The sequence below is a fragment of the Anopheles coluzzii genome, chromosome 3, assembly GCF_943734685.1.
Source record: "Anopheles coluzzii chromosome 3, AcolN3, whole genome shotgun sequence".
Lineage (NCBI taxonomy): Eukaryota > Metazoa > Arthropoda > Insecta > Diptera > Culicidae > Anopheles > Anopheles coluzzii.
This window is the reverse complement of record NC_064671.1, coordinates 91370904-91396701: the sequence shown is the minus strand read 5'-3', so window position 1 is coordinate 91396701 and position 25798 is coordinate 91370904. Positions and strand designations below refer to the sequence as shown.

General features: G+C 47.4%; 7 protein-coding genes and 1 non-coding gene across 19 annotated transcripts in view; 2 read left to right on the top strand and 6 right to left on the bottom strand.

Annotated features, from left to right (window-relative positions):
- Nucleotide 1: 1 nt before the first annotated feature.
- Nucleotides 2–2781, bottom strand: LOC120955181 (trichohyalin-like). The gene has a single exon (XM_040375776.2). It carries the CDS (start codon nt 2623–2625, stop codon nt 784–786), a length of 1842 nt encoding a protein of 613 aa, XP_040231710.2. The 5' UTR covers nt 2626–2781; the 3' UTR covers nt 2–783.
- Nucleotides 2782–6500: 3719 nt separating this feature from the next.
- Nucleotides 6501–15144, bottom strand: LOC120956828 (phosphatidylserine synthase). Its single transcript, XM_040378587.2, has 6 exons — nt 14170–15144; nt 13206–13464; nt 12682–13134; nt 12280–12615; nt 12118–12202; nt 6501–8982 (listed from the first exon to the last, which is right to left on the bottom strand). Exons 1-6 carry the CDS (start codon nt 14406–14408, stop codon nt 8849–8851), a joined length of 1506 nt encoding a protein of 501 aa, XP_040234521.2. The 5' UTR covers nt 14409–15144; the 3' UTR covers nt 6501–8848.
- Nucleotides 9207–9377, bottom strand: LOC120960261 (U11 spliceosomal RNA). Its single transcript, XR_005752316.2, has one exon. It is a non-coding gene; the product is annotated as a U11 spliceosomal RNA (small nuclear RNA).
- Nucleotides 15145–16098: 954 nt separating the features above from the next.
- On the top strand, nt 16099–18556 carry LOC120958767 (endoplasmic reticulum-Golgi intermediate compartment protein 3). Its single transcript, XM_040381766.2, has 6 exons — nt 16099–16393; nt 16480–16638; nt 16726–16948; nt 17022–17374; nt 18151–18352; nt 18421–18556. The coding sequence occupies exons 1-6, from the start codon at nt 16306–16308 to the stop codon at nt 18554–18556; spliced, it is 1161 nt and encodes a 386-aa protein (XP_040237700.2). The 5' UTR covers nt 16099–16305.
- Nucleotides 17376–17998, bottom strand: LOC120958770 (reactive oxygen species modulator 1). The gene is made up of 2 exons (XM_040381768.2): nt 17705–17998; nt 17376–17616 (listed from the first exon to the last, which is right to left on the bottom strand). Exons 1-2 carry the CDS (start codon nt 17839–17841, stop codon nt 17508–17510), a joined length of 246 nt encoding a protein of 81 aa, XP_040237702.1. The 5' UTR covers nt 17842–17998; the 3' UTR covers nt 17376–17507.
- A 79-nt stretch (nt 18557–18635) lies between the features above and the next one.
- LOC120958768 (transcription termination factor 3, mitochondrial) lies at nt 18636–19966 on the bottom strand. Its single transcript, XM_040381767.2, has 2 exons — nt 19097–19966; nt 18636–19034 (listed from the first exon to the last, which is right to left on the bottom strand). Exons 1-2 carry the CDS (start codon nt 19887–19889, stop codon nt 18757–18759), a joined length of 1071 nt encoding a protein of 356 aa, XP_040237701.2. The 5' UTR covers nt 19890–19966; the 3' UTR covers nt 18636–18756.
- Nucleotides 19967–20040: 74 nt separating this feature from the next.
- LOC120958766 (U4/U6 small nuclear ribonucleoprotein Prp31) lies at nt 20041–22242 on the top strand. Its single transcript, XM_040381765.2, has 5 exons — nt 20041–20545; nt 20611–20815; nt 20881–21135; nt 21205–21568; nt 21644–22242. Exons 1-5 carry the CDS (start codon nt 20161–20163, stop codon nt 21980–21982), a joined length of 1548 nt encoding a protein of 515 aa, XP_040237699.2. The 5' UTR covers nt 20041–20160; the 3' UTR covers nt 21983–22242.
- Nucleotides 22243–22350: 108 nt separating this feature from the next.
- The window catches only part of LOC120958765 (kinase D-interacting substrate of 220 kDa), a 31074-nt gene continuing 27626 nt past the window's right edge, over nt 22351–25798 (bottom strand). For 8 of the 12 annotated variants that reach the window (XM_049610126.1, XM_049610128.1, XM_049610133.1 and 5 more), the window contains one exon: nt 23648–25337. In XM_049610126.1, the coding sequence (XP_049466083.1) occupies nt 24852–25337 (486 nt within the window). In that variant the 3' untranslated portion in view covers nt 23648–24851. Of the gene's footprint in view, nt 22617–22800; nt 23285–23647; nt 25338–25798 lie in introns of those variants that run through there. The other 4 variants (XM_040381764.2, XM_049610129.1, XR_007452722.1 and 1 more) reach the window with 3 other exon arrangements.

Here is a 25798-nt window from a genome sequence, read left to right as displayed (position 1 = left end):
TTTTTTTTGCTGCACAAGGATATCTATGTTTTATTGTATCTCCAAGTGTCATCTAGTAACAAATACTGTCTCTATGAGTTGATATTTATAAAACCTTTACAGGTTTTGCGGTTTTGTTTGCTTGTCAATAAGGGGAAGAAAACAAAGGTTCACATGATTTGTTGATAACATTTCTCCGTCGTTGTCGTCGTTCCACAAGAGATCCTCCCAAATTGCTTTTCCAGGTTTTCATCCACCGTTGTCGTTGTCGGTCGTAGGTTGGGAGTGTGTGCGTGATGCCCGATGGATTGAATGGCTGCGATTGATTCACACACTCTGCAAAGAAGCTATAACCACCACATTTGAAGCATGTGAAGTTCATTAGAGATCAGTAGATGCTCGTGGCACAGCAACTTGAATGGTTGCTTCATCATATTATTGATTGCTTTAAATAGAATATTTGTTTATATTGTTCCATCTTCTATGTTGTCTTAACCTGCTCTTTTACATGCCTCACACGCATTTTCTTGATGTTTGAGGGCTCTACATTATTGCCTTTCTTGCACTGCAAAGGTTAGTTGTGACCCGGATAAGGTTAGTATACATCGAGCTACTTTGTAAGGATATAATAGTGCTTTTGCTTTGCTTGTTTGTACTGTCTGTTAAGCCTGTGTAGTGTCTCCTGTGTTAATGCCTGTGTGTTCTGGTTAGGAGCTGCCGTACACATCTCTACTCTCTTTGACGTCTAAAATGCACTGGATAATAGAGTGATAAGTGTGTGATAGAGATTATTAGGATGTAAGTTTACTCATTTCCGACGGCAAGCAGCTTGCCGAAAGATTCCATCATGGAGCAAGGAGCTGCTTTCTTTTTCAGCTCTTCTCCTTCGGTGTTGGATCCACCCGTTCCCTTCAGCAGCCAGTAACCAGCCACAGCGACGAGGGCTGCCGTTTGTAACAGCTGATAGAGGAACGCATTTTCCTGCTGGAAGGCGGCCAGCTTGTCCTCGCCACGAGTCATATCGTCCATATGCTTCAACTCACGCACAGTGCGACGCTCAGCACGATTTTCACGGCCATCAAAACGGCGTCCAGCTTGGTTCAGTCTATCGTTACGGGTTTCACGTCGTTCGGCCTCTTCGGCACGTTCATTGTTTTCACGACGTTCATCGGTCACTTCCTGACGGATTCGACGCTCCTCTCCGGCGCGTTCTCTACGCTCCTGGCGAGGCTCATCTTCACGACGGTCAACTCGTCGATCCTCACGCTCTGTACGACGTTCGTCTAGCCGATCTCGAGGAAGATCTTCCTCGCGGCTTTCTTCACGACGCTCCTCACGGCGAGTGTCCTCACGGCGTTCATCCCTGTAGTTCTCTCGGAGTTCTTCACGACGACCTTCCTCACTCATGTCCTCGCGACGTTCCAGTCTTCGATCTTGGCGACGGCTTTCGCGAAGTTGGTCCATACGTTCTTCCCTGTTGCGGACCCGACGATCGGCCTGTCGTTCTTCTTCTCGCATGTCCTCTCCACGTTCTTCCCGGTTGTTTCTTCGGTCATCTACACGGCGTTCTAGACGTCGGTCCTCCATCCTTTCCTCGCGACGGCCCTCTCGAGCATTCTCCCGACGATCTTCTCTACGTTCTTGACGGCGACCCTCTCGGAGCTCTTCACGTAGTTCCTCCCGTCGTTCATCGCGGTAGTTCCGTTGGGCTTCAATTCTGTCTTCACGGCGATCTTCACGACGTTCCTCTCGGCGGTCCTCACGACGTTCCTGTTCATCCAACCTATCGTCACGACGATCCTGGCGCCGGTCTTCTAGCCGGTCTTGACGTCTATCTTCACGACGTTCATCTCGTCGTTCATCGTCACGGTAGTTGCTTCGAAGTTCCTCACGACGTTCCTCTCGTCGTTCATCTAACCTATCTTCACGACGATCCTGGCGCCGCTCTTCATCGCGATCTTGACGACGATCTTCACGAAGCTCCTGTTGTTCTCGTCGTTCATCACGATAGTTGTATCGGAGATCCTCACGGCGTTCCTCGCGGCGTTCCTTCCGTTGTCCATCCAATCTATCATCACGGTCTAGAAGACGATCTTCGCGACGTTGCTCTCGGAGGTTTTCACGGCGTTCCTCCCTTCGGCGATCCTCTCCGAGGCGTTCCTGTAGTCTTTCGTCACGGCGATCTGTACGACGGTTCTCAATACGCTCGTCAAGTCGATTTTCACGTCGTTCAGCTTCACGCCTGGGTACAGTCACGCCCTCCTCACGCCGCTCGCGCCCGACCAGCACACGATCGGTAGCCTCACGGTTTGAAAGTTCTTCACGTCTAGTAGCGTCAACGAACCGCTCAAATCCGCGATGGTCTACTTTCATGCGCCGGCCCTCCGCCGCCTCCTCCACTCCCTGTCTGTCGACCCGATTAAACAGCAGCAGCCGTTGTTCCTGATCCTGATCCAAGCGATCGATACGTCGATCGGAATAGTATTGTCTTTCGCCGACATCATCCGTACACGCTTCGGACGCCAGGTTGCGGCGTTCTTGAGCCAGCGAGGCAACACTCTGCACGGTAGCAACTAGCCCGATGCAAACCACCATGAAGATGGTTCCTCTTTTCGCCATCTTCACGTATCCGTTCGCACTAACCATCGCCTGTGCTTTCACACTTTGCGCTTCAAGATGGAAATACACAAACAGTCACTAGATACGGTTTTGTTCAACACTTCAGAAGCTTAATCGGGATGCGTGTGTGCCCTTAGCGCTCTTACACATTCCAGTTGGAACTGACACTCCCCAGAGCATCGACAGCTTGCTTTTATAGGAATCCTGTCCGACGCAGGATGCTGACAAAGCAATATAAAACAACCGCAAACGATTCCATCGAATTAGGATGCTTGAAAAATTGCATTTAAACTCCAATTTCACACTTCACTGGTACGATGAATGGGACCCTGTGCTCGGTTCGGTTCGGAGGCGACGAAATTCATTGATAAGTTGTCACACTCCTCGGCTGGCATGCGCCACAGCAGGGACATGCCGTGAGAAAAACCACAACCCACTATCACCAGGAACACAACGATTCAAACTTGTGAATAGGATAAAAATGGGATGGAAATAAAAGAAAAACGACTTTCCCGCTCGCTGTGCTGGTGGTGGCTGGCACGCGCCTGATAAGAAATGTATCATCCTCCCTCAATTGATTACTTTCCAATTGCATTACGATGACGTCACACCGGGTGGCTGCGCACGGCTTTTTCTCACTCGATTAAACACCACGCGGGCATGGCGGAGACATCGCGGCACACACGTTGTGCGGTTGTGTTGACCATGAACATGAAAACCATCTGGGGTCACCAGGAATTGATGAGATAGACCGCACAATCGATGTCCTGGCGTGCAATTGGTAATTATACGATGCTGAAGTGTTATTTTGAAGAATATTCACACACTCAAACACCTTCAAAATTGAATGAGACTCACGCCCTTGAAACTCATCGGTATGCGGGAATTAACGAATCTTTCGAGAAAAAAGAAACATGAGAGAGAACAGGTTTTCTATCAACAACTAGCGGGATGGTGGTGAGTTAAAAAGTCGATTCTGTTGTTCTCCAAATGCTCTCTGTTGTCCATGCGAAAGTTTACCGCTTACCGTCCTGGGAAATGTTTTCCGTTTTGATAAGCAGGTTTTAAGATATTTGGAAGGATATTTTGGAGGATATATCGAAGCACTTGAAAGCCCATCGAATCAACTGACCAAGGCTATATACTTAGGCGACTATCCGGCAGCATTCGAACGGTGGATCGAGAGTGGCAGGACTGAGCTACCGGGTAAACTCGCTAGTTGGCCGGATCTGATGGCCAACCTGCTGCGAACGGAATGGTTTTTAAAGGAGGCCAATGTCGCCAAAAAACGTCAAATTTTGATACAGTGTATAAGAAATGGCAATGAGCGAAGTGTTCGTGAGATGTTGCCTCATTTCGGTATCTTCAGCAATCCAGAAGATACTAACAATGTGGATCTCCTCTGTGATGCTCTGAGTTACTGTAAACGAACGATAGCAAATATGCTACTACCGCACACATCCGTACTAAATCAAAATGCAGTGTCATTCGCTGTAATTTTACAGAGACGAGACATTTTTACTGATGCGATGGGTAGAATGGATATCGATGTAAACCAATTCGAACACATATTCTCAATCGCAACTGCTATGAGAAATGATGAGGCTGGACTCTACATGCTACATCAAGCGTTCTCACAATTTCTAACGGTGAAAAGTTATATATGCCACCAACTGGCCGCAAAAAATGGAAGGATGCATGTTTTGCAGCATCTACTAACAATTTGTCCTTTGACGAACTCTTTGGATCTTGCCAGCATTATCTTTTTAGCAGCAGATGGACAGCACTGGTCGTGTGTGGAGCTATTGCTGCAGAAGTATCCAGATATTCCGATCGATACGCCTTTCCCTGGCCATTTGGGCGGTAAAAATTGCACACTACTCCAGCTGGTGAAGTTTGACCAGGCTCGACTGCTCCAACGAATCAAGTCAGTCAATCGCGATGCCTTCCTGCGTGAGGCGCCACATCCATTTGCTATAGCTGTGCAATATGGACATACAGCTGGGAGGACGGTACGAGCGCTCGAAAAGATGGGCTTTGACTGGATGGATAGTTCATCGGTGCTGGTGACGATAGTAGAAAGTCGTAATAGGGATGCGTTGGAAATAATTACGAAGCGAGTGAATGATATAGATGTGATTGGGCCAACAAACGAGAAAGATCGCTTTGGATTGCCGTTGAATATGCTACAGCGTTGGAAGATGGTTGCATTTCTGGAGGGAGAGCAATACCAAAAAACGCCATTGGGTAGCGCTGTTGATGATGGAAACACGGCAATGGTTGAAAGCCTGCTCAACTGGGCACGTCAAATGCGCACGATCGATAGAGTAGGCACGTTGCACAGGATTATCGTCGAACGAGATGCACCATATTCGTGCGCGGGGGACGGACAGGTACCATCGGAGCATAGCAATAGAATCTCTATGTATGATAGTGCGTATTCCGCTTTACAACAATGTGCACATTTGACGAACATGATTTGGCACGATTTCACGCTCGATAGTGCATCTGTATCAGTCACGTTCAATGTATTAACCACGATGAATGTCAGCATTGAATATCCTGAAAGCGGTACATTGTCGTTGAGCAATCCAAACTCCCTGGATGACAGTCTAAAAGATTTACTTAAGTTCTCCAAGGAAGAACTCAGTCAAAGCACAGCAGTTTTTGCACAATTCAAATCAATGGACGGCACTAAACACTATTTTTGCCGAGTGGCGGATGTTTGTTTCATTAACAGTGTCAATCCACCGGGAACCATGGTTGACCTCGGTGTTATGACAAATGCACCAGCTGGGCTCAACGGTATCCCCGCACTACACTGTTGCTTCAATAACGAAAAGCTGGAAATAGTTCAACTGTTAGTTGAAAACGATGCCAACCCGTTGCTATTGGGAATAAACGGTGTGAGTGCCATGCACATTTCCTTAGTATGTTCACGTGATTTTGCTATTGCTCGATATCTGTTCGACGAGTGTATTAGACGTGATCTACGGAACAGTAACGGGGCTTCCGTACTGGAATTTGACGATGGCGAAACACGTGGCGAACGAATGATACATCACGCCGCAAGGAGTGGCCGGTGCGATATAATTCAACGTTTGCTGGCCTGCAAGGTAGATGTGAGAGTACTGAACAGTAGTGGACTAACAGCGGCACACCTGGCTTTGCACGCAAGTTATCAAGGCCCGACGCAAGTGATCAAAATGCTACTCGACTATGATCCTGGCTCGGTAAATATAGTGAGCACCGAGGGCTACACACTATTGCACTACGCTATATGCGAGAACACCACAGAAGTGCTGGAGTTGATATTGAAGTACGAACCTGATTTGACATTACATGGCGATACAATACCACCTCTTTGGATGGGTTTGATGGAGAAACATATTGCACATGTGAAATGTTTGCTGCATCATGCGACTAAACACAACATTCGTGGAATTACAAGTCACTATGACTGCGATCTTGTGTTATCATCATTGAACTGCAATGATTACGAACTCTTGAAGGCACTGCTGGAGTACGAACTGGAGCACCCGCTGGATGAAACTGATGAGCGTGATTTGCCCAGAATACTGAGCATTATTAATTATCCTTCATCAAGTAGAACGTTAAACTTGACCGTGACACAGTTCGTGCAGGCGGAAGGTTGGAACAATGCCGAAAAGTTTCTGGAAGAGTTAATGGTTCTAGCTAGCTCGATCATTTAACAGTATTCCTGCAGATCAGAGATAAATATGTTTGTACAAGAAACGAATTGAAATACATTTTTATATTTACCGTTCAAACATCGTTGCACTAGTGTTTCTGTGTACGTATCTTGCGACTACTACCTGCTACGGGTAAGGATTCATTTCGATCGTCATCATGTCATTTTCAGTAAATCATCACCATCGCCATCTTAACATAGTGTTTCTTATTGAAATCATTGTAATTCGTTTTCCATTCCTGTTGTAAAACAAACAAAAAAATGGGATCATGTACACAAAACAATTGCAACCACACAACACATTCATTTACTAATAACTATATCTTAATCCTACATTTGCCTGGGTGTCTGTGTTTTTTTTAAATGTTTTTTTGGTTTAATTATTAGCATATTCTGCCGTTCCAGCGTTCTTTCCAGCGAAGAACATACCATGAAACTATTATTAACGTAAACTATACTTATAGCAGCAGATGGCTGTTCCCCGGTACCCAGCGTAGTACATTACTTCTAACAAAAACCTACTTAAAATAAACTTTCTGTGGCTTTGCGCCTCATTACTGTCACGCTCTACCTACAGCTGGCTTCCAATTCACTGTCCAACGTTTGATCAAAAGAGCTTAAAGAAGCTATATCCCTTCAAACTTTGACGCGACCGTGCGGATGGGATTTGTTTTGCTGTAACGCATGACAGTAACATTTGGTAAAACTATCTTACATTCTATGTATCGTAACAGTGTAGTCAACTGATCCACACATTCTTTCTTTCCTTTTCTTCTTACTGACTAGAGAGATTTTTGCCTATAAAGTAACGCAAGGACAGAACGTTCCACACATTAGCTCCTACCATCTGCTCGGATCGATTTTCAGTTTCAAATTGAGATATTGCGCGCAACTACGTACTCGCGCAAAGTCTTAAGAGTCGAACGGACGACAGTTGAATAAGTTTAGATTTGAAACGTTATAAAATTGCTTTCCGTCTATAGCTGTATGTTGTGGAAGAAAGATATGTAGATAAATAGTGTACCGTTTTCATTAAGGTGTGTACAGCAAGGCGTAGAATGGTGATCACGTCGAACTATTCTTTCAGCGAAGCGCATATGATCGAGAATTTAGATATCGTGGATGCACAAAGGGCTTACAATACAGTTCAAATAGTAAGGTCAACTAACACGCTTGTGGTTCGCTTATGTACCAGCGTTTTTGTACAGTACTCCATAGCGCACGTCCGATATAACTAAAATAGGAAGCTTGCGGATGTATCAATCCTCTACAAATTGAACAGATCCCTTCCGACATTTGCTACCTCTTCAAGCCGCAGTTTGTTGTACTAGATCCGGAGCAGCATATAACCTTTTCTTTGCTTGATTATTACTTGCCACAAACGCGGTGGCAAATGCTCTCCCTCTTCCTGTTGTAGTATCTCTGTTGTTTCTTCATTTATTACATATAATTATTCGCAATACAATTTGTACAGCTGCATCAGAGTGTCGTTGCGAGTCTGCGTATAATAGGTATACCCATCGCATTTGGGAACATATACCACACACACACACACAGTTTCTTTTACAATAACACAAAAACACATAGCGTCTTTGTCGGAGGAAACGTTTGTCGTCGTCGGTATGACTGCTGCTGTTTGGTCTATTGCTATTACTATCACTACCTCTCTATCAGCTGTAACAATCACATCGCCGTCTTAAGATTTGAGTCACAAATCCCTAGCTAACACACCTGCACGCCCTACAACGTGTTTGGTAAAAATTACATTTCATTCAGCCTTTAACTCGGGACTCTCCGGTTTGCACTTTTGCAGTCGACTTGTTAGTGTTTGTCTAATAGCATATATCTCGACAGCGGGTGATAGAGAAAACGATAGAATACGGTAAGATTTGTCGATAGTGTGCACTGATAGATTGTTAACTACGCCTAAAAACAAGCAACAGGTAAACAGTGTTACACCGTTTACCCCTTACGGGGAGCAGACATACGCACGAAATACGCAACAGTAGCAGGGCAGGGAAGCATTTTTTTCATAATTTTCAAACATAACTAGCTAAACAAACAAACAAAAAAACAGGCACATTAACCTAAAACAAACGAAAGCTAACATACTAAGCAGAGCATGGTAAGAGTATTTCGGGCGCTGGCTGTTGGTTTGGCTCAAGCGCTAAGGAGTGCCAACTCCAGCCGAGCTCCTGCGAGCGTCTGTATGGATTTTTCTACTTCCCTGTGCCAAGCTCTATTTGGTTTCGAACAGTTGTGTGTATGTTTAAAAACAAAACCCGAAAGAAAGATGGTACACACATCTTACAGTCTACGTCTTCCTTCCTACGTATTGCAATTCTTTTAGAAATGGATTAACAAGCAAGTAGGATTCGGAAAGGAGGTATTAAAAATGGTTCGCATGCTGCAGCAAGCATGCAGCGTACGAACGAACTAGTGTAACTGCTGGTTAAACGGGAAACGTGAAAGTGGTGTAAGGAAAGCTATTCCCTATTCCGAGCAGTGCGCGCTTAGTTTTGTACCTCGAACCCTATTTTACTCAACATGTTCGCGGACTGACTTGCCGGCTGTACCTAGCGGGATACTGCTCCCTTGCTGCTGAGATCGAACTTTTTTGGTGGGCGTAGAGTGGGGTGAGCTTTTGGCCGAGGAAGAACCACCCTTGATTCCTATAGTTTGGAGAAAGAAAAAAAAAAACAAGAAAATAAGAGGAATAGAATAGGATATTTCGAACGTAAGCGGTGTTGTTGTTGCCAATTTTCGGTAGCAATGTGATCTGACACAATGGATGAGAGGAGTACGGAGCAGAGTGGTAGAACCATGAAGGGCTGAGAGGTGGTAACACACACAGGAGAAAGGACACAGCAGCCAGCATTTCGTGTGCAAGAGAGTCGAAGGCGTCGACGCAGAGGAGCGAGTCAACTGCCTTCCGGGGTCAAAAATTACGTGCTGGATATGTCTTGATAGCCATACCCCACCGGTACGGACACCTGGCCGGACTCAACCGAGCTCGGCGCCGCACAGATGTGCCATACAAAAGCGTAGAAAAGCAAGCACCCTTTTATTGAACCCGCACGCACGACGCACAACCCTTACCATACTAACGCGCAACATGCTGCGCTAGCGATGCATAACATCTATTTATGTACGAAGACATTGGCGGGCGCTTCAGCGTTAGATGATGCTCCCGAGTGACGACTATGCGGCGGGCTAATTATCTTCTAACAGATGCAGATTTAACATTTTCATTTAACAACTTTATAGATAATTCTTCAGAAGGAAGGCTGTATTATTAAAATTTTAATTGAATTTTAATTTAAATTTTATTTTTTTAAATTTTTGAAAAAAATCCTTTTGAATAAGAAAACAAAAAAGTAGAAGAGAATCATATTTTAGTGTAATTTTGGGGATACATTTTAAATGAAATTTAAGAACCAGATTTGGTTGATTTAAAAGTAGCCAAAATAATTCCAATATTTGGGATAATATATATTTTAGCTACAAATTTAGCTAAGCAAGCAAGCGCTATTTTACAGCAGCATGCCACAGATTATTAAAAAAAACGCTGCTGGCTTCGACGTTCTTTTAAAGTCCTGCTTATTCCACAATGAGTATATTAAACGTTTGTATCATCGGCTTTGCTATATGCAGCTCAAGCTCTTTACTTCAAAATACCGAAAACCAGTTAGAATATGGTTGGAAGTGAATGCTAAAAATACGATTAAATGTTGTTCTATTTAAACATTCCCCTTAATCTAGACAACTATATCCCCTGGATAGAAATGTCTAAATATACTTGCAGCGTAAAAATGCGTGCTGGGTGAACCACGTTTGGAAGTTTACCTACAGCGCAGGGTGCACTGAACGATAAGCCTTTGCCAGTGAAAATTTGCTCTAAATTATATACTCCATTGCACGCGATTCGTTCCTCCACGCGGTTTGATAATGTAAGGCACAGCAATGAAAACCGTGTTCCGTGTGTTTTATATCAAACACGCTATCGATGGGCGGCGTTATTAAGCTCAATTTAGGATACTGGTTAGATGGCGAGGGAGAAAAATAATACAAAAAATCTGACCCTTTCGAGACCCACCACGACGGCTCTGGGTTCTTTCTGTGCGGTTTTTGATATGCTAATTTCACCCACGGAAACTAAAGCTCAACATTCGGCAACGTGCCAAATAGCAGGAGCAGTGGAAGAACCTTGTGTTCGACACGACAGATGATTGACTATTCACCTTGTGTGTCTGGCTCGTGGTTACACACGTACGAAAGCAATCCTTTCTGGCCATTTTTGTTTGCGTACAATCAATTATTAAAATAGCCTTGTACACATTTCAATCGTAGAGCGAAGGCATTTTTTTTTGTTAAACCTGAAACCTAATCATTAGCAGTATAGGCTACACCCATATTTAACCAGTGCAAACGTTGGCAAGCAAAAACGTAAATGTAACGGCTATTTAAACGGCAAAAAGCTAACATAACGAAGGCACTTGGAACGTAAACAGCGCGCGCGCGCAAACATAAACCGAAACAAAAGCAGCATGAAGCGGTGAAACGTTTTGCGAGGATGAAATAGAAATAAAATACACCTCCAAGTACACAAGAAGCAAGCGAACATGGGAATGCAATTTGGCACATTGATCACACTAGAAAAATGGTGCTCATTTTTGAACGGTTTTCTCCTAGCCTACAAAACACTTTACGCCTCTTTCACTTTGTTCGATTGCCTAAACCTATAAACATTGTTATCACATCGCATCAATACTGCTTCGGTTTGATTCTCGTACACAAGGTGCTGCAAGCGCGCGCGCGGACGTATTTTAGTACGGACGATTATCGATTGCCTGGTTTTTTAAGGGGGAGCGCAGCGGACCGCCAGTTGCTGCTGCTACTGCTGCTGCCGTGTGTGTGTGTGTGCCCGTCCTAGCTGGGCGTGCAGCTTCACACGATTTTAATTTTGATATCATAGCTAGGGCTGTTTATGTCGACCATTCGCAGCTTTCCGCGGGCATGTGCCACAAACATGGGATGCACGTAATATTCCGGTCCTTCCGATGGAATGGCGGGAGCAAAGAGAGAGGTTGGTGATTGGTGATATGTAGATACGCATATAGATTTTGGGTATAGCGAGCGCGCGTGACAGATATTATTTTATATTGGCATTGCGTGATGCAGCAAAACAGAAATATGGATAAGAAACGAACCGGGTGCACAACTCTCCTCACTGTAACCAGCAGATGGGTCAGTGTGTTGGCGTTTGCGTTGCTGTCTAATACTCCCTCTCCTAGCCCTTCCTTGTCGGGGGATCAATATCCGCGTCCAGCGACACATGCGCTACACGTGCGTAAACCGCGAACGCGCACCGTTGGAGAGACATGATAAGGATCGCGCGCCACCCGGAGTGGCGTGACAGTGTTGTTCGAGCGCGCACTACCAATCGGCGAACGAGAGAAAGAGAGTAGCGTCCGCGATAAGCCCTGATTTGGCGCGCTAGAGTTATATTTGGAGCAGGCACTTATCGGCCAGACGAAGCCGGTCGGGTTAGTCGCGCGATAAGGGACACTCTCACACTGCTTTTTTGCATGCGCGTATGAAGAAGTTCCGCATAGCAATCACACACTCACGGGAGGCGGTAGTAATCAACAAGCTCGCACAATGTTATATGGGGTGATTCAAAAACCGGATTCGACCCGGGAGTCGATTAACGCCGGTCAGCTGGACTTTGATAAAGCGAGTGGCGTGGTGGTGTGAGCGAAGCGCAAGAGCAATAATCATGACCCTTCTGTTCCCCGATTACGTACCTTTCGAGTCGCCCGATACGATGGCCGAATCTTTGAACGCGCGGTTGACCTGCTTCACCGGAGATCCGTCTCGTGAATCATCTTCCTGCAATGTGTAGCGAGAGTCGTGTCGCGATGGTTAGTGTTTAGTAGAACGTTTCGTTTTCGGATTCGATCGCTTACCTCAACGTATCGGTGCCACAGCATGCAACCGTACACAAACAGCACCGACAGTACGGCCTGTATGATTAGCCACACGACGATGTTCTTCACCTGGGTGCGTTCGAACAGCTCCTTGCCGTTTTTGATGCACAATATTGCCTCCGACACCAGGATGGCGATGTACACCCAGCACTGTGTGCCCAGGCGCTTGCAGCGCGTGTCCGTGACGTAGATGTAGTACTGCCGAACCGAGGGCGCCGTGAAAAGACCGACAAAAACTAACCGACCGATGACCACCGGGTGTGAAGGGGGCATTTCAAAGATGTGCTTCAGGAAGAACGTGTTTAGTTCAGTTAGCTAAAAATAAAGAGAATAAGACATGTTTTAATAAAGTTCTTCCAAATTGGAACACAGCGAACCTACCTGCCACAGCAAAACAAGCTGACTGACGGCAAAGAACCGCATGTAGGTACACTTCGGGTCGAGCCACCGTACCGGCGCCCAGCTTTCGGGCGTAAACTGCAGCACCGCTCGCTTCAGCTTGCCCGTCGTCGAGGAAATGTCCCGTATGCTGGCCCACTTGTACTCGCGCATCTCCAGCAGCTTGCAGATCTTCAGCCCGCACCAGATGCCGAACCCATTGCACACCAGCACATCCAGTATCAGCGCGTCCCACCAGCATTCGGCAAAGTTGGGCAGCAGATGGGCGAACGTGATTTCCGTAATTTCCCACATCACCGAGATGGCCCACAGGATGCCCATGTGGCGGATCAGCACCGCCTTGAAGGCCCAGCCCAGAAAGTGGCCCCAGGCAAACACGTCCACGTGGGACCAGATGCGCTCGAACGACATGTCCGAACAGTTGGCGGCGTATTGCTGGTTCGTGGGAAGAAAGTACCAGTCAGTAGACATTCTCCAAAGCAAGCTTAATTGCGGCAAACACTTACCTTCTCCATGTCGATGTGGAAATCTCGCAGCTTCGGATCGAACCAGTAGAAAATCCCCATAATTGATTTGTAGTCCTGGAACATGAGAAACTGTAGCAGCATCAGGTAGAGCACCGAGAGGCCGAACAGCATTCGCCACACCACCGGGTGGGGGCGCGTGAACGGACCGTTCGGGAACGCTAGCACGGAGATGATCAGGAAGAAGAATATGACGCAAACCATGCCGGCCCAAATGTTTTCCTGTATATCGGACTGATCACTGGAAAAAGAAGGAGAAACGGAGTATGATAAGATATGAAGCATTTTTCCAAAGTTTGTTGAGTGTGAAAATGGCCAATGTGTCTGTACTTATTTAATTTTAGGTTATTTAAAAAACACGAACTTCACTTCTAATAGTCTTCAATGGGACTGTATCAAAGGTTCCAGATCGATCCACCGATAATGTCAACGTGTTTCTGAACAGTTCTTGTTAACATCAAGCAAACGAAACAATCTGAAACATGTGACACTATCGCGGCCTGATCTGGGATGACTCGAGGAAGCTAAAAAGACACCGGTTCTCATGACTCTTATAAAAAATAACTAACTACTTTTTGGCTTTACTTTTAAAAATATGTGACTTTTTTGTGCCTCCAATACTTTTGCACTCTGCTTAGCTGCTGCGCGGATCTAGCAGGCTGTGTGAGCACGTTGCGGTTATCTAACAAGCGTTTGCTTCGCCCTCCGAAAAAAAACCTCTCCATTTTCACATGACCCCCATAGAAGTCATGGTAGGTATCAAAGTACACCGGACCCTCGGAATAGTGCACACATAAAATGGAAGTTCTGGCGTGAAAGCAAAATTAAATTATGCCCTTACTAGTTCCCCTTAGCCTTTATGAATTATGAAGAAAATTATGTGCCCGGGGATCGTGTGTGTGTGTGTGTGTCCCTTTCTATCACCAAAAAAAAAAACACTACTTACCGGACGAAGGCAAAGTACATCACGCCGAATATCGACACGGCCAGCAGCGTGATCGTGTGCGGTTTGTAGAAGAAGTTGAGCGAGATATCGTCGACCGGCCGTTCGTTAATGAACTTAAACTCGTTGACCGCCATCGTGTGCTGCGAGGCGTGCAGCAGCGATTCACTGCCAATGCCACCGTCCGCCGTGGCCGGCCGGGGCGGCGGAGCGGGCTGTGGACTGCCGCCGCGCTTCTTCATGTTTCGGCGGCTCCTCAGCACAATAACACCGTCGTCCGGGAAGGATTCTGCTGCTGCTGCTACTGCTGTTGGTTCCGCGTTCTCGGTCAGCCTTGCGTGTATACGCGTGTGTGTGTGTCTGTTTCTCACCGGAAGCTGATATATTTGTGTTTCCTTCTGTAGCGGGCAAATAACTTCCGACACCAGCCGGCTGTGAACTGTACACTACCACTGCTAGCAAACGATTAAGAACGCAGCACTGCGAACGAATGGATTCGGGGACTCACTGTAGCAGGTCGGCGCTTGCTTTGTCTTAATTGAATTAAAATCGATTCACCCAGCAGCATAGGCTCGCGTACGCGGTCTTCTCCGACTGCCTGTGGTCACTTGGACCCGGGCGCAGAAGATGAAAGTTGTTCCGGGCAGGTTTCTTCGGATGCAAGAGGTTGCATTTACGGCACGTGTTTTTTTGCACTTTGTATCACAGAACTCCACATCTCCGCACGTTGTTTGTGCTTTTCGCTGAACTATCACCACGAGTGCAATTTTCAGCAGAACGTTTTTTTCCCCTTCTAGCTCACAGCGCGTGTTTTGCGGGACCGCACGATGTTTCTCGGTTGGAAATTTATTGAGATATGAATTTAATCTCACCGCCGCTGATTACATCAGAGAGCGGACAGCACATGACAGCCCTTCAGCTTTTGAGTGAAGTCTGTTGGCGGGTTGGCTCACAGTGTGTTTTGATTGTACTAGGGCGGCACGAGGGTTTGACAGTGCAGCGCAATTTTGCTTTGTGCTCTAGTTGTAGGAGCTCGGAATCGAACCTACCCGATTCCGTTTCCATGGTCCGGATTAATTCCGGAGCCGATTCCGAAACCGATTCCTGAGTTGATTCCGGAACCGAATTAGCTCCGATATCAGAATCGGCTTCGAAAATGGAATCGACCTGGGAATCGCAATTTGCTTCGGTAACGGAATCTGAATTGACTCTAGAATTGGAGCTAGCTCCGCAATGTGAATCAGTTTTTGAATTGAAATAAGAAGTTTCAGAAACGAAATCAGTGTGGGAATCTTCAAGAGAATGGATCGTTTACAAGTAAATTTTGATGCTTTGCGGCTATCAATACGTAGCATCATTGGACCCAAACGCCTACTCTTATGGGTATGCTGAAACCGACTCCGATTTCGAAACCGATTCTGATTTTGGAACCAATTCTGATTTTGGAACCAATTCCGATGCCTAAACTGATTTCGCTTCTGGATCCGATTCCGATTCCAGGACGGATTGCGATTCCAAGGCCAGTTTCAAAGCCGATTCCGACGCCGGAGCTGAATCCAGGACCAATTCCGGAATCGATTCCAGAAACTGATTACGGACCTAATATCTGGAATCGATTCCAGAGAACTTCGGACCTAGCCGGAATCGATTCCAAAGAAAACCTTATTTTTCCCATCACTATTGCGCACTGTTGCGTGCCCAGTAACAGTTCCAAGATCATGAAAAATGTGTAGAATCAGTTCCAAAATTGCGGCATATTTGAGATTAATTTCAAAACTTGTGGCCAGGATAAGTTCGAGGTCGCCATCCAGCCTCATCACTCGGAACAATTAATCAAATGGCACAGTTTACCCGATAACGTACCTGTGCTTCCAAATTTGACCATTGGGCTGTCGCCACCAGAAAACACCGGCACCAGCTGTCAGCTGTCTTTTGGGCTGTCAGAATTCACCAAAACGATAACAAACTTCGGCTTGTTGTGGCTACGTGTTTTTCCAGCATACGATAAAAAAAATCTCTTCTGCATGTTTGCACAGCCGGAAGCTCATTTGCATTAACTCCTCGGCTTGCGGCCGGTTCTGCATTAACCAAAAAGCCAAAACAAAACGCGAAAGCACGTGTGCTGTAGTGACCAAAAGTATGCGGTTTCTTGATTCGCTGCGACGGCTAGATGCTTACCCGAAGATAGACAATGAATTTAGCATACGCACCGTTAGCGGAGCGGCACGTAAGTGTGATCTTCTGCATCAATTAGCGAGTTTAATAATGGCTGTAATTAACGGGTGTTCTTTTCTGCTTTACCGGCCATTCCAGTTACGCTGATTAGCTCGATTGTGATAGTCACCCTAGTGATAGGCGAAATCAATGCCTACCTGTCGCCGAACGTTTCGGAGGAGCTGTTCGTGGACACGACACGGGGACACAAGCTTAAGATTAATCTAGATTTTACCATCCCCAGAATATCCTGTGACTGTATGCGTCAGAGTCAGCTCGCTTGGTAAACAATCGTCGTCTTCACTAAAGTGTTTTTCCAATCTTTTCCCAACCACACACACACAGACGTTTCGTTGGATGCGCAGGATTCAACCGGCGAGCAGCATTTGCACATCGAACACAACATCTACAAGCGAAGGCTGGACCTGCAGGGCAACCAGATCGAGGAGCCCAAAAAGGAGGACATTCAGGCGTCCACGAAACGCATCTCAAGTACGGAAGCACCGGCAACGACCACGGTCAAACCCGCCTGCGGTAGCTGTTACGGTGCGGCTAAAAATGCTTCCCAGTAAGTAGCCTAGTAGCTGTCTCGGTTGAGCATTCTCTTGTTCTGTTTCTGACCCCCATTTGCCATTCGGTAGATGCTGCAACACCTGCCAGGAAGTTATCGATGCGTACCGCGAGCGCAAGTGGAACCCGAACGTGGAGGACTTTGAGCAGTGCAAAAACGGCAACGGCGGCAGCGTGGAAGGGAAAGCGTTCAGCGAGGGCTGCCACATCTACGGCACGATGGAGGTGAACCGGGTCGAGGGCCGGTTTCACATTGCGCCCGGCAAGAGCTTCTCCATCAACCACATCCACGTGCATGACGTGCAGCCGTATTCGTCGTCCCGGTTCAACACCACGCACCGCATCAACACGCTGTCGTTCGGGGAACAGTTCGGGTTCGGTACTACCCGCCCACTGGACGGACTGATGGTGGAGGCGACGGAAGGTATGGTTTTTGTCTCTAGTTTATTCGCTTAACATTTCTTAGGTTTAGAGAAGAGGGGATTTGAATGCTTTTGCTCACAGTTAAGGACATTACGCACGGATGCCTGTTGTTGTTGGGTGTGTTTGTGTTTAACTTAGCATCGTATGCCGGTTCCGATTGCCATGAAGGTGCCGAATGTGCCGCCACCCTGTACCATCACTTTGCCCACGTTGTTGATCAGCTCACGGCCGCGCAATCCGTATCTAAAAAATGGGCGAGGGAAACATTCACCATTAAAACTGAGCGTAAACGAGCGGGGAGAGGACGCTTTTGTGCCGGGTTGAGCGTTACCTGAGCGCCGAAAAGCCACCGAACAGGGCACCGCTAGCCATTCCCACGCAGAACCCAATCGTGAAGCCCATCTTCATGCGGTCGAAGCAGCTCGGCTGCTGGTTCTGGCTGTAAACACCTCCCGGCACGGCTGGCATCGTTGATTTTGTGTCGGCTTTCTGTAGGATCTGAAAAAAACGCGAACAAACGTAGCGTTTCCGCGGGGGGAGCTTGATTTTCGGCACAAATTCGTTAAAATGTGTGTTGTCGCAACAATGCACAACTATCACGTAATAATAGGAATTTTAGCTTACTTTGACAGCACGCGGTGACAGCTCTCACGCGGGTGCACGTGAGAAGTGAGCCGCTTCTCTCACTTTATAGCAACGTGAACGATTTCTCACTGTGAGCGCGATAATTCTGGATGTTTTTGAAAAAATACGTAATTCCGTTTGCTGTCTTTCCAGGTGCGATGATGTTCCAGTATTACATCAAGATTGTTCCCACCATGTTCGTGCCGCTGAATGGACCGACGCTGTACACGAACCAGTTCTCCGTCACGAAGCACCAGAAAAGTGTGACGGCAATGAGCGGCGAAACGGGCATGCCGGGCATTTTCGTCAACTACGAACTGTCGCCGCTGATGGTTAAATTTACCGAAAAGCGAAAGTAAGACTACCGTGATTCCCACAAAGAGAGAGATATTAATTTTGTCTTTTTTACCCATTTTGTTGTAGCTCCCTTGGCCATTTCGCTACCAATGTATGTGCAATAATCGGCGGAATCTTTACGGTGGCCGGCATCATCGACTCGCTGCTCTTTACCTCGATACACGTGATCAAGCGCAAGATTGAACTTGGAAAGGCCAGTTAATGCTTTCGGTCCATGTCTGCATTTACCAGTGAATCTCCTTTTCTCTCTCTCTCTACACACACACAAACATGCCCTCCTGTCGTTTTGCGGAAAAAGCTTTTTTTGTTCACCTACTACCACAGCACTCCTCTCTTTTATTCGTAACAACGACGTCCACTAGTAGCATGTAGCAAAGACGCTTCGCGTCCACCAGCCCCCAGTTAGAGTGTTTTCAGGAAGCGATTGTAACATTCCATGTTCGATTTAGCGACTTCAGCAACAAACTCCTCGTCCGTACCTTCGGCCAGTGATTTTAGCGGAATATAGAGCTCCTTCTTGGGATCGTACTGCACTTTGCCGAGAAATTTAAGAAACCCGTGCCTTTGCTTGATCCGAACGTCTCGCGTTAGCAGCAGATCGGGCGTTTGAAGCAGCTCCGCGTGCGAAAGCTTCATTCGGCGGTGAAGATACTCGAATCGGTACTGCAGCGCTTCCGTCTCTGTAAGGGAATGCTTGAAGTCATTGTATGCCCTCGTGGTGATTAAAACAAAATCCACTCACTTATCATCCAGATGCGTGGTTTGCTCAGCAACAGTTGCTTTACTTCCTCCTTCTCGAAGCCCATCTCCTCCTGCACGGTGAAGGTGTTCTTGCGCACGTGCTCCAGATTGTAGGTAATGAGCCTTGGCTGCTTGGTGGACAGCGCGCGCACCTCACTGCCCTCCAGTGCGAACGTTTTCTGAAAGTATCCTAACCGCCGATCGATCCGCTTGGTGTTCAGCATCAACCAGAACGGATTCTTCGTGACGATGCGTGCGATTTCCTCGGGCAAAAATCGCTTCGACTGCAGATAATTCACTCGCGTCTCGAGATCCCCCAGATCCTCCTTGAAGATGAGTGGATTTTTGGTCAGAAACTCGCCCAAGCTTTCGGCCGGCACGCCAACGTCCGCCAGGAAGCGGATGTGATTCCGCATGTCTCGATCAAAGTCCAGCCCGAGTACAAACTGTGCGATGCCCTTACGCTTCTCGAGCTTGTGCAGCTCCACGCCGAGCGAGACGAGTTGCTGCAGGGTGGGCGATTTGTTGACGTAGGCCGCAAAGTTAAAGGCGGGTCGGGTGTTGGGGAAAACCTCCAGCGACATCGGATCTGCCACCGGTTCGAGCACGGATTGTCGCTCTTCGCGCAGGATTTGATGAAACTCGTTCTGCAGATCATCCTCGTACCGCTGCAACGCATTGTGCTGTGGAGTTGTAGGCACTGTGGCCACCTTTGTGCACAGCTGACGCGGCAGGGAAGGTCCTGAACGTGCAGGAATTCCTATTTTTACAATGCTTCTCAATATACTTCGCATTTTACGGCACTTTTTTGCGCAGCGAACACGAAACCCCACCGCATGCGGTAATGTTTTGTTTACAGTGTGCTATAACAAACCCGGTTTTCTTCTTCTTCTTCTTATAACAAACCCGGTTTCCCATAAAATGGCGAACTGTCAAATGAAGAAACGTCAAACATCGTTGACCATCAAAACAAACCGGTTGCGAGTGGAAAAAAGAAGCGCGTTTTGGTGCGTAGAGAAATTGTTTCCCTAATTTTAACAAAAGTATCCAAAAAGCTGCAACAAAATGTCTCTTGCGGATGAACTGTTGGCCGATCTGGAGGATGACAACGATGAGGAGATGGAGGAGGGGGTAGACACCATCAAGGAGGAACCGAAGGCGCCAGCCGGCGATGGTGACGAAGAGGACGCTGACTCGGGCGGCGAAGAGGATGCCGTCATTTACGATCTTAAAGATGAACCGATGGAAATTAACCTGGCCGTGGCATCGATACGGGAAATCTGCAAACTGCGCGACTCGGACCGGCTGTCCAACGTGCTGTCGCAGATCGAAAAGTACGCGAAGAACCCACGCACAACGACGGAGATGGTGGGCAACGTGGAGTCGGACCCGGAGTATCAGCTCATCGTGGAGGCGAACAACATTGCGGTTGATATTGATAATGAAATATGTACGTATTGCTTTGCGGTTGTTTGCGAGGAAAATTTAACGACCTTTCTGTTCGAATCTTTACAGCCACGATCCATAAGTTCGTCAAGGACAAATATCAGAAACGCTTTCCCGAGCTGGATTCACTCATCATGGCGGAAATGGACTACATTCGCAGTGTGCGCGAGTTGGGCAATGATCTAGATCAGGCGAAAAACAACGAGCGTCTGCAGGAAATCATTACTCAGGCGACGATTATGATCGTTTCCGTGACGGCGTCCACAACACAGGGGTTCGTATGCGGATTGGTAAATTTCCTTTTTGGAATGTTGGTTTCATTTACGCTTTATTTTCCAGAGTGAAGCTAGAGAAGCACGAGCTGGAGCAGATCAACGAGGCGTGTGATATGGCGGTCGAGCTGAACGATTTCAAGAGCAAAATCTTTGAGTACGTCGAAAGCCGAATGACCTTTATCGCTCCCAACATGTCGATGATCGTGGGAGCGTCGACGGCTGCGAAGTTGGTCGGATTGGCCGGTGGGCTGACGAAGCTGTCAAAAATGCCGGCCTGCAACGTGCAGGTGCTGGGAGCACAGAAGAAGACACTATCTGGGTAAGACTGTGTAGAAAAGAATAAGCTTTCCCTTCATTTTTACTTATATCACTGTTCTCATTCCCTTAGATTCTCCAAAGTGGCAATGTTACCGCACACGGGCTACGTGTACTACTGCGACATCGTGCAAGATACGCCGCCAGATCTGCGCCGCAAAGCGGCACGCCTTGTCGCAGCGAAGTGTACGCTGGCGGCGCGTGTCGACGCGTCGCACGAGAGCCATCTGGGCGAGATCGGGCAGCGGTTCCGGGAGGACATCGAGAAGAAGCTGGACAAGCTGCAGGAACCGCCGCCGGTGAAGTTTATCAAACCGCTGCCGAAACCGATCGAGGGTGGCAAAAAGAAGCGTGGCGGTAAGCGGGTGCGGAAGATGAAGGAACGCTACGCGATTACCGAGTTCCGCAAGCAGGCTAACCGAATGAACTTTGGCGATGTAAGTATATTCATTTCTTTTGCACGTAAACTGAACTGGAGAGTTGTTAATTTTCTTTCACACGCGCTTTCACAGATTGAGGAGGATGCGTACCAGGAGGATCTCGGCTACACGCGCGGTACGATCGGCAAAACCGGCACGGGCCGCATCCGTTTGCCGCAGATCGACGAAAAGACCAAGGTGCGCATTAGCAAAACGCTGCAGAAGAATCTGCAGAAGCAGCAACAGGTTTGGGGCGGCAGCACGACGGTCAAGAAACACATTTCCGGTACGGCATCGAGCGTGGCCTTTACGCCGTTGCAGGGGCTGGAAATTGTGAACCCGCAGGCGGCCGAAAAGTCGACCAGCGAATCGGGGGCAAAGTATTTCTCCAACACGTCCGGTTTCCTGTCCGTTGGCAAGAAAACAACGTAGAGACAAGGGAATTGGTTGGTGTGATGTAGGAGAATGTTGTTAGCGGAAGGACGGACAAAACATTGCATACCAAAAGGAGGGCTAGAGATAGACAAATTGCGCTTGGAACTTGAATAGTTGACCATAATACAAAATATCGTCTTTGTTTAAAACATTCGTAGGAAAATTGCTACCGAGTCCAGGTTTAAATGATAAGAAATCATCAGAAAAGAGAGAGAATTTTGCCACTAAGCAGAATAAATCAGACAACTATTGAATCACTTCCCAAGACATGCTCTCTTATAAGAAAGAAACAACGATCGCCCATGTGTGTTCCATCCCATGCTACTGCACATACTTACATGCTTCTACATCCCAATCTCTCGTCACCGAGTTATACCGAAATGTAACATTTTATTCAATGCTTTAAAACTATGAACCCTCCTGCTGACTAGAAACTATTGGCCTGAGATAAACATTCCGTGGCGTGCTTCACACTCTTTTCCAACCAACGCAAAACACCTCACGAAGTAATCAAAATAATGCAAAAATTGGAACACTTCTCATCTCACCCTCTCCGTCTCAGGCTGGTCGGCACTCGGCAGCCCTGGTCACTTCTTAGCGTCCGGCTCTATGAAACTGTACTGTCGTTTCACTGCAAACGGTTCACCACAAAGCGGGAAGAAAGGAAGAGATAACGAACATCGGTTGGTGTGATGTTCGGTGATTAGTGAGCCATCCTTACTCGGCACAACAGTAAGCGAGAAAGAAGTGTCCACACGGAAAAGAGAGAGAGAGTGTGTGTGTGTGTGGTGCACAGAGATGTAGAGTCCAATTACCTCAACCTGCTCCGTCGGGTGGGTGTGGGTAGATGTATTATAGGATGCATGTATGGATGCATGCGCGTTGCAGTCCCACGTGTGGTTTGCGCATGCAATCACATTCGGAAAAGAAGGAGCTTGTAGAGGGGGGCGTGAAGTTGGCAGAGAAGAACGGGGAGTAGGAGTGTACCCGGTGTTACATCGTTCCAAAAGGTGCAGTGTGGTAGTGGCATCAGCAGTAGTGGTTCCTTTTGAATCTCCTCACTCCCCACAAAGCCCACAGTCGATGGTTAGACCCGCGCTACAGGACATCATCACTTACCGGTCAGTTTGGATTTGCTGTTGAGCTTTTCGTTCAGCACCTCGATAAAGGTCGGCGTCACGTTGCCCTCCGCATCGCACATGGTGACCCGTTTCGCGTCACCCTTCCGTATGCTGCCGGTCGGCTTCAGTATGGAAGCGGTCTGCTTCGGGGCCGGAATCGGCGAGCTTCGGACGGAAACTGTGGAAGAAACCGAGAGAGAGAGAGAGAGACCGCCACGTGTTGCGGGATAACAATTTGCGAGGGGGTGGGTGGGACTGGGTGATATTGTTGATACATGATACGAACGCGCAAAACGGAAGCAAAGATTGGAAAGCATTTTCACACCACACAAACACACGCATACACGCACTCGTCATACAACACAGTAGAAATAGGTAGAAAGCGCAGTCTTTTAGTAGTTAGGTAGAAAGAGCACACACACACACACATGATTGGTGGGCGAAATTGCACGAAAAACTCAACGACACACCGTAGTGGTGGGGGTGGGAGGGAAGGAGGAGGAGGGGGATTAAATTTGTAGCAGCAAACTTCGGTCGGCGCTTCGTTCTTTCACCTCTGGCACAAGGTACTAAAGTTACGCTATATTTAAATGCTTTTCCTTGAACGGGTAAACATACATTTGTCTAAATATAGTTAAGCAATTTCTCTATCCTTAACGCTAGAAGAAAGAAAACAAAAGGAGGAGGGGGTTGGTGCGCGCCCACCCGTCTCCGTGCTCGGAGAACTGAGTGGCGCGCGTCTGCCTCATTAAAGGTTGTTCAAGGGAAGAACGATCCTGTGTGGTTTTTTGTGGGCTCTAGCTCTACTCTTTTCCCTATCTTTCTCTCCAACTCTCTCTCTCATTACTACTAGTACTTCCCTGTCTCTGTGATTTGGTTCGTTCTAATAACCGAGCTCATGCAACAGCGCAGAAGCGCGCATTTGGAAAGGAAAATGGTAATTTGCGATCCTGTTTTCGCAATCTGGCTCCTCGCTCTAGTCGCTCTATTTGTTTTTTTGCTACTAAACACAGGAAAACAACCCACTTAAAGGGAAGGCGGGGCACGATAAATGCTCGGAAAATACACGGTTCACAAACTTTGCTGTGTGCCCTCGCGCTCACACTAAAACATATACACAGTATAGTATCACTTTGGTAGAACCCCAGGGTATGCCGATGTCTTACGGGAACTTAAACCGCCCAATTGTGTAATGCACCATTCAAATGAACGGCGGTTATTCGTGCTTTGTGTTTGCTTTCATGCACACTTGTGGCCGAAAATCGGGACAGGGGTAGGTGGGGTGGCGGTTGTGTGGTTGAGAGATGTGCGTGCGCGAGCGTTGGGGTGGAAAAATGGGGGTACCGTGTTAGAATACTCGCTCTCCCCACTACACTATTTACTCTCCAAGTCCAAGTTTGTTCGATGTTGCTATTTAAATTAACGGAAAACCGGCAGCAAAAACAGTATAATGTCTAAAGTCTTGGGGTCTAATATTGCACACACACACATCGACGTGTTTGTGGGTATGTAGGAATGTAAGTTTGTCTGTTTTAGAGAAAGAAAAAGCACATCAAACAACAGCAACACAGCAAACACGCGCCATCAGTGGCATCAACACAGCAACACGGCCACACAACCACAACAACAACAACAACAACAATAACACACAGCACATCAACAACAGCAACAACAGTGCCAGCTACAACAGGAAGTAGCTCGTCTTTCGGCTGTGTAATACATCAGAATCGATTCACCGGGAATGATTAGAGCTTGGTGTCGTTGATATTGGTAGTGGTGTTGTTGTTGTTGTTGTTGCTGCTGCTGGCGCCATTAGGGGACGTAGTTAGGAAGGTGGGAATGACCACGATGCTGGTCAGCGATGCATCGTCATGCAGGCTGTGGGAACGACTGTGCCGGCCGGAACCGGACCGGAGGCCGAGATGGCTGCCGCTGCTGGTGCTGCCGCCGCCGCCGCCGCCGACGCCAACGCTGCCACCACCACCGACGCCACTGTCGTCACCGTTCAGCGTACCGTTGCTGGCGGCCAGATCGGTCAGGTTTGGGTTAGTAAGGTTGTAAGTGAGGCGAGGCGGTGAACCGATTTCCGAGCTTTCCCGTATTGGCGCCAGGTACTGGCTAAACATCTCACCGGTTGGGCTGGGCCGCTCGCTGCTGCTGACCACATCCTCGAACGCGTCCTCGTTCAGCGTTTGCAGTGCGCCGCAGATCATCTGCTCCTCGAGCGTCACCTTTGGGGTTGGTTTGGTTGAGTGGCGGATAGTAGGGAAAGAAGAGAAAGAAACAAATCAGTTTAATGTTATCGACTTGCGCGCATGACACCCGAACTATCCATTCCCTGGTTGGAGGGGGGGGGGGGGGGTCACCTCTAATTCACGAAAAGAGATAGAAATTTAACTAACAAATACTATAAAAAATAGAACAAAAATGGGGAATGAAACAGTAGAACAGTGACACATACCAGTAGAGTGGATAGTGGAACAAAAGACACAGAACGACTGTAGTAACTACGTAGTAGGAGTCATATTCTCTGTAAGTGTATTTTTTGCAGCGAATATCCTTCACTTTAACGACATTAAATAGATTCAAGGGAAGGGAAAACTCCAAACAGATGAGAATTTCTTCCACTTTACATGAGATGCATGACGCCAATTTGGTTGAGAATTTAAATACTGTGTAGACGTTTAAGATA

Excerpts from the sequence above, each read along its gene's own strand:
- LOC120955181 (XM_040375776.2), bottom strand. The coding sequence starts at position 2,625 with ATGGTTAGTGCGAACGGATACGTGAAGATGGCGAAAAGAGGAACCATC.
- LOC120956828 (XM_040378587.2), bottom strand. The coding sequence starts at position 14,408 with ATGAAGAAGCGCGGCGGCAGTCCACAGCCCGCTCCGCCGCCCCGGCCG. Across the intron at positions 13,465-14,169 it reads ATGTACTTTGCCTTCGTCCG|TGATCAGTCCGATATACAGG; the intron begins GTAAGTAGTGTT and ends TTCTTTTTCCAG. Across the intron at positions 12,616-12,681 it reads AGCTTGTTTTGCTGTGGCAG|CTAACTGAACTAAACACGTT; the intron begins GTAGGTTCGCTG and ends CTTTATTTTTAG.
- LOC120958767 (XM_040381766.2), top strand. The coding sequence starts at position 16,306 with ATGCGGTTTCTTGATTCGCTGCGACGGCTAGATGCTTACCCGAAGATA. Across the intron at positions 16,949-17,021 it reads GCGGCTAAAAATGCTTCCCA|ATGCTGCAACACCTGCCAGG; the intron begins GTAAGTAGCCTA and ends GCCATTCGGTAG. Across the intron at positions 17,375-18,150 it reads GATGGTGGAGGCGACGGAAG|GTGCGATGATGTTCCAGTAT; the intron begins GTATGGTTTTTG and ends CTGTCTTTCCAG.
- LOC120958770 (XM_040381768.2), bottom strand. The coding sequence starts at position 17,841 with ATGCCAGCCGTGCCGGGAGGTGTTTACAGCCAGAACCAGCAGCCGAGC. Across the intron at positions 17,617-17,704 it reads GGTGGCTTTTCGGCGCTCAG|ATACGGATTGCGCGGCCGTG; the intron begins GTAACGCTCAAC and ends CCCATTTTTTAG.
- LOC120958768 (XM_040381767.2), bottom strand. The coding sequence starts at position 19,889 with ATGCGAAGTATATTGAGAAGCATTGTAAAAATAGGAATTCCTGCACGT. Across the intron at positions 19,035-19,096 it reads ACCACGCATCTGGATGATAA|AGACGGAAGCGCTGCAGTAC; the intron begins GTGAGTGGATTT and ends ATTCCCTTACAG.
- LOC120958766 (XM_040381765.2), top strand. The coding sequence starts at position 20,161 with ATGTCTCTTGCGGATGAACTGTTGGCCGATCTGGAGGATGACAACGAT. Across the intron at positions 20,816-20,880 it reads ACGGCGTCCACAACACAGGG|AGTGAAGCTAGAGAAGCACG; the intron begins GTTCGTATGCGG and ends TTTATTTTCCAG. Across the intron at positions 21,136-21,204 it reads CAGAAGAAGACACTATCTGG|ATTCTCCAAAGTGGCAATGT; the intron begins GTAAGACTGTGT and ends TCATTCCCTTAG.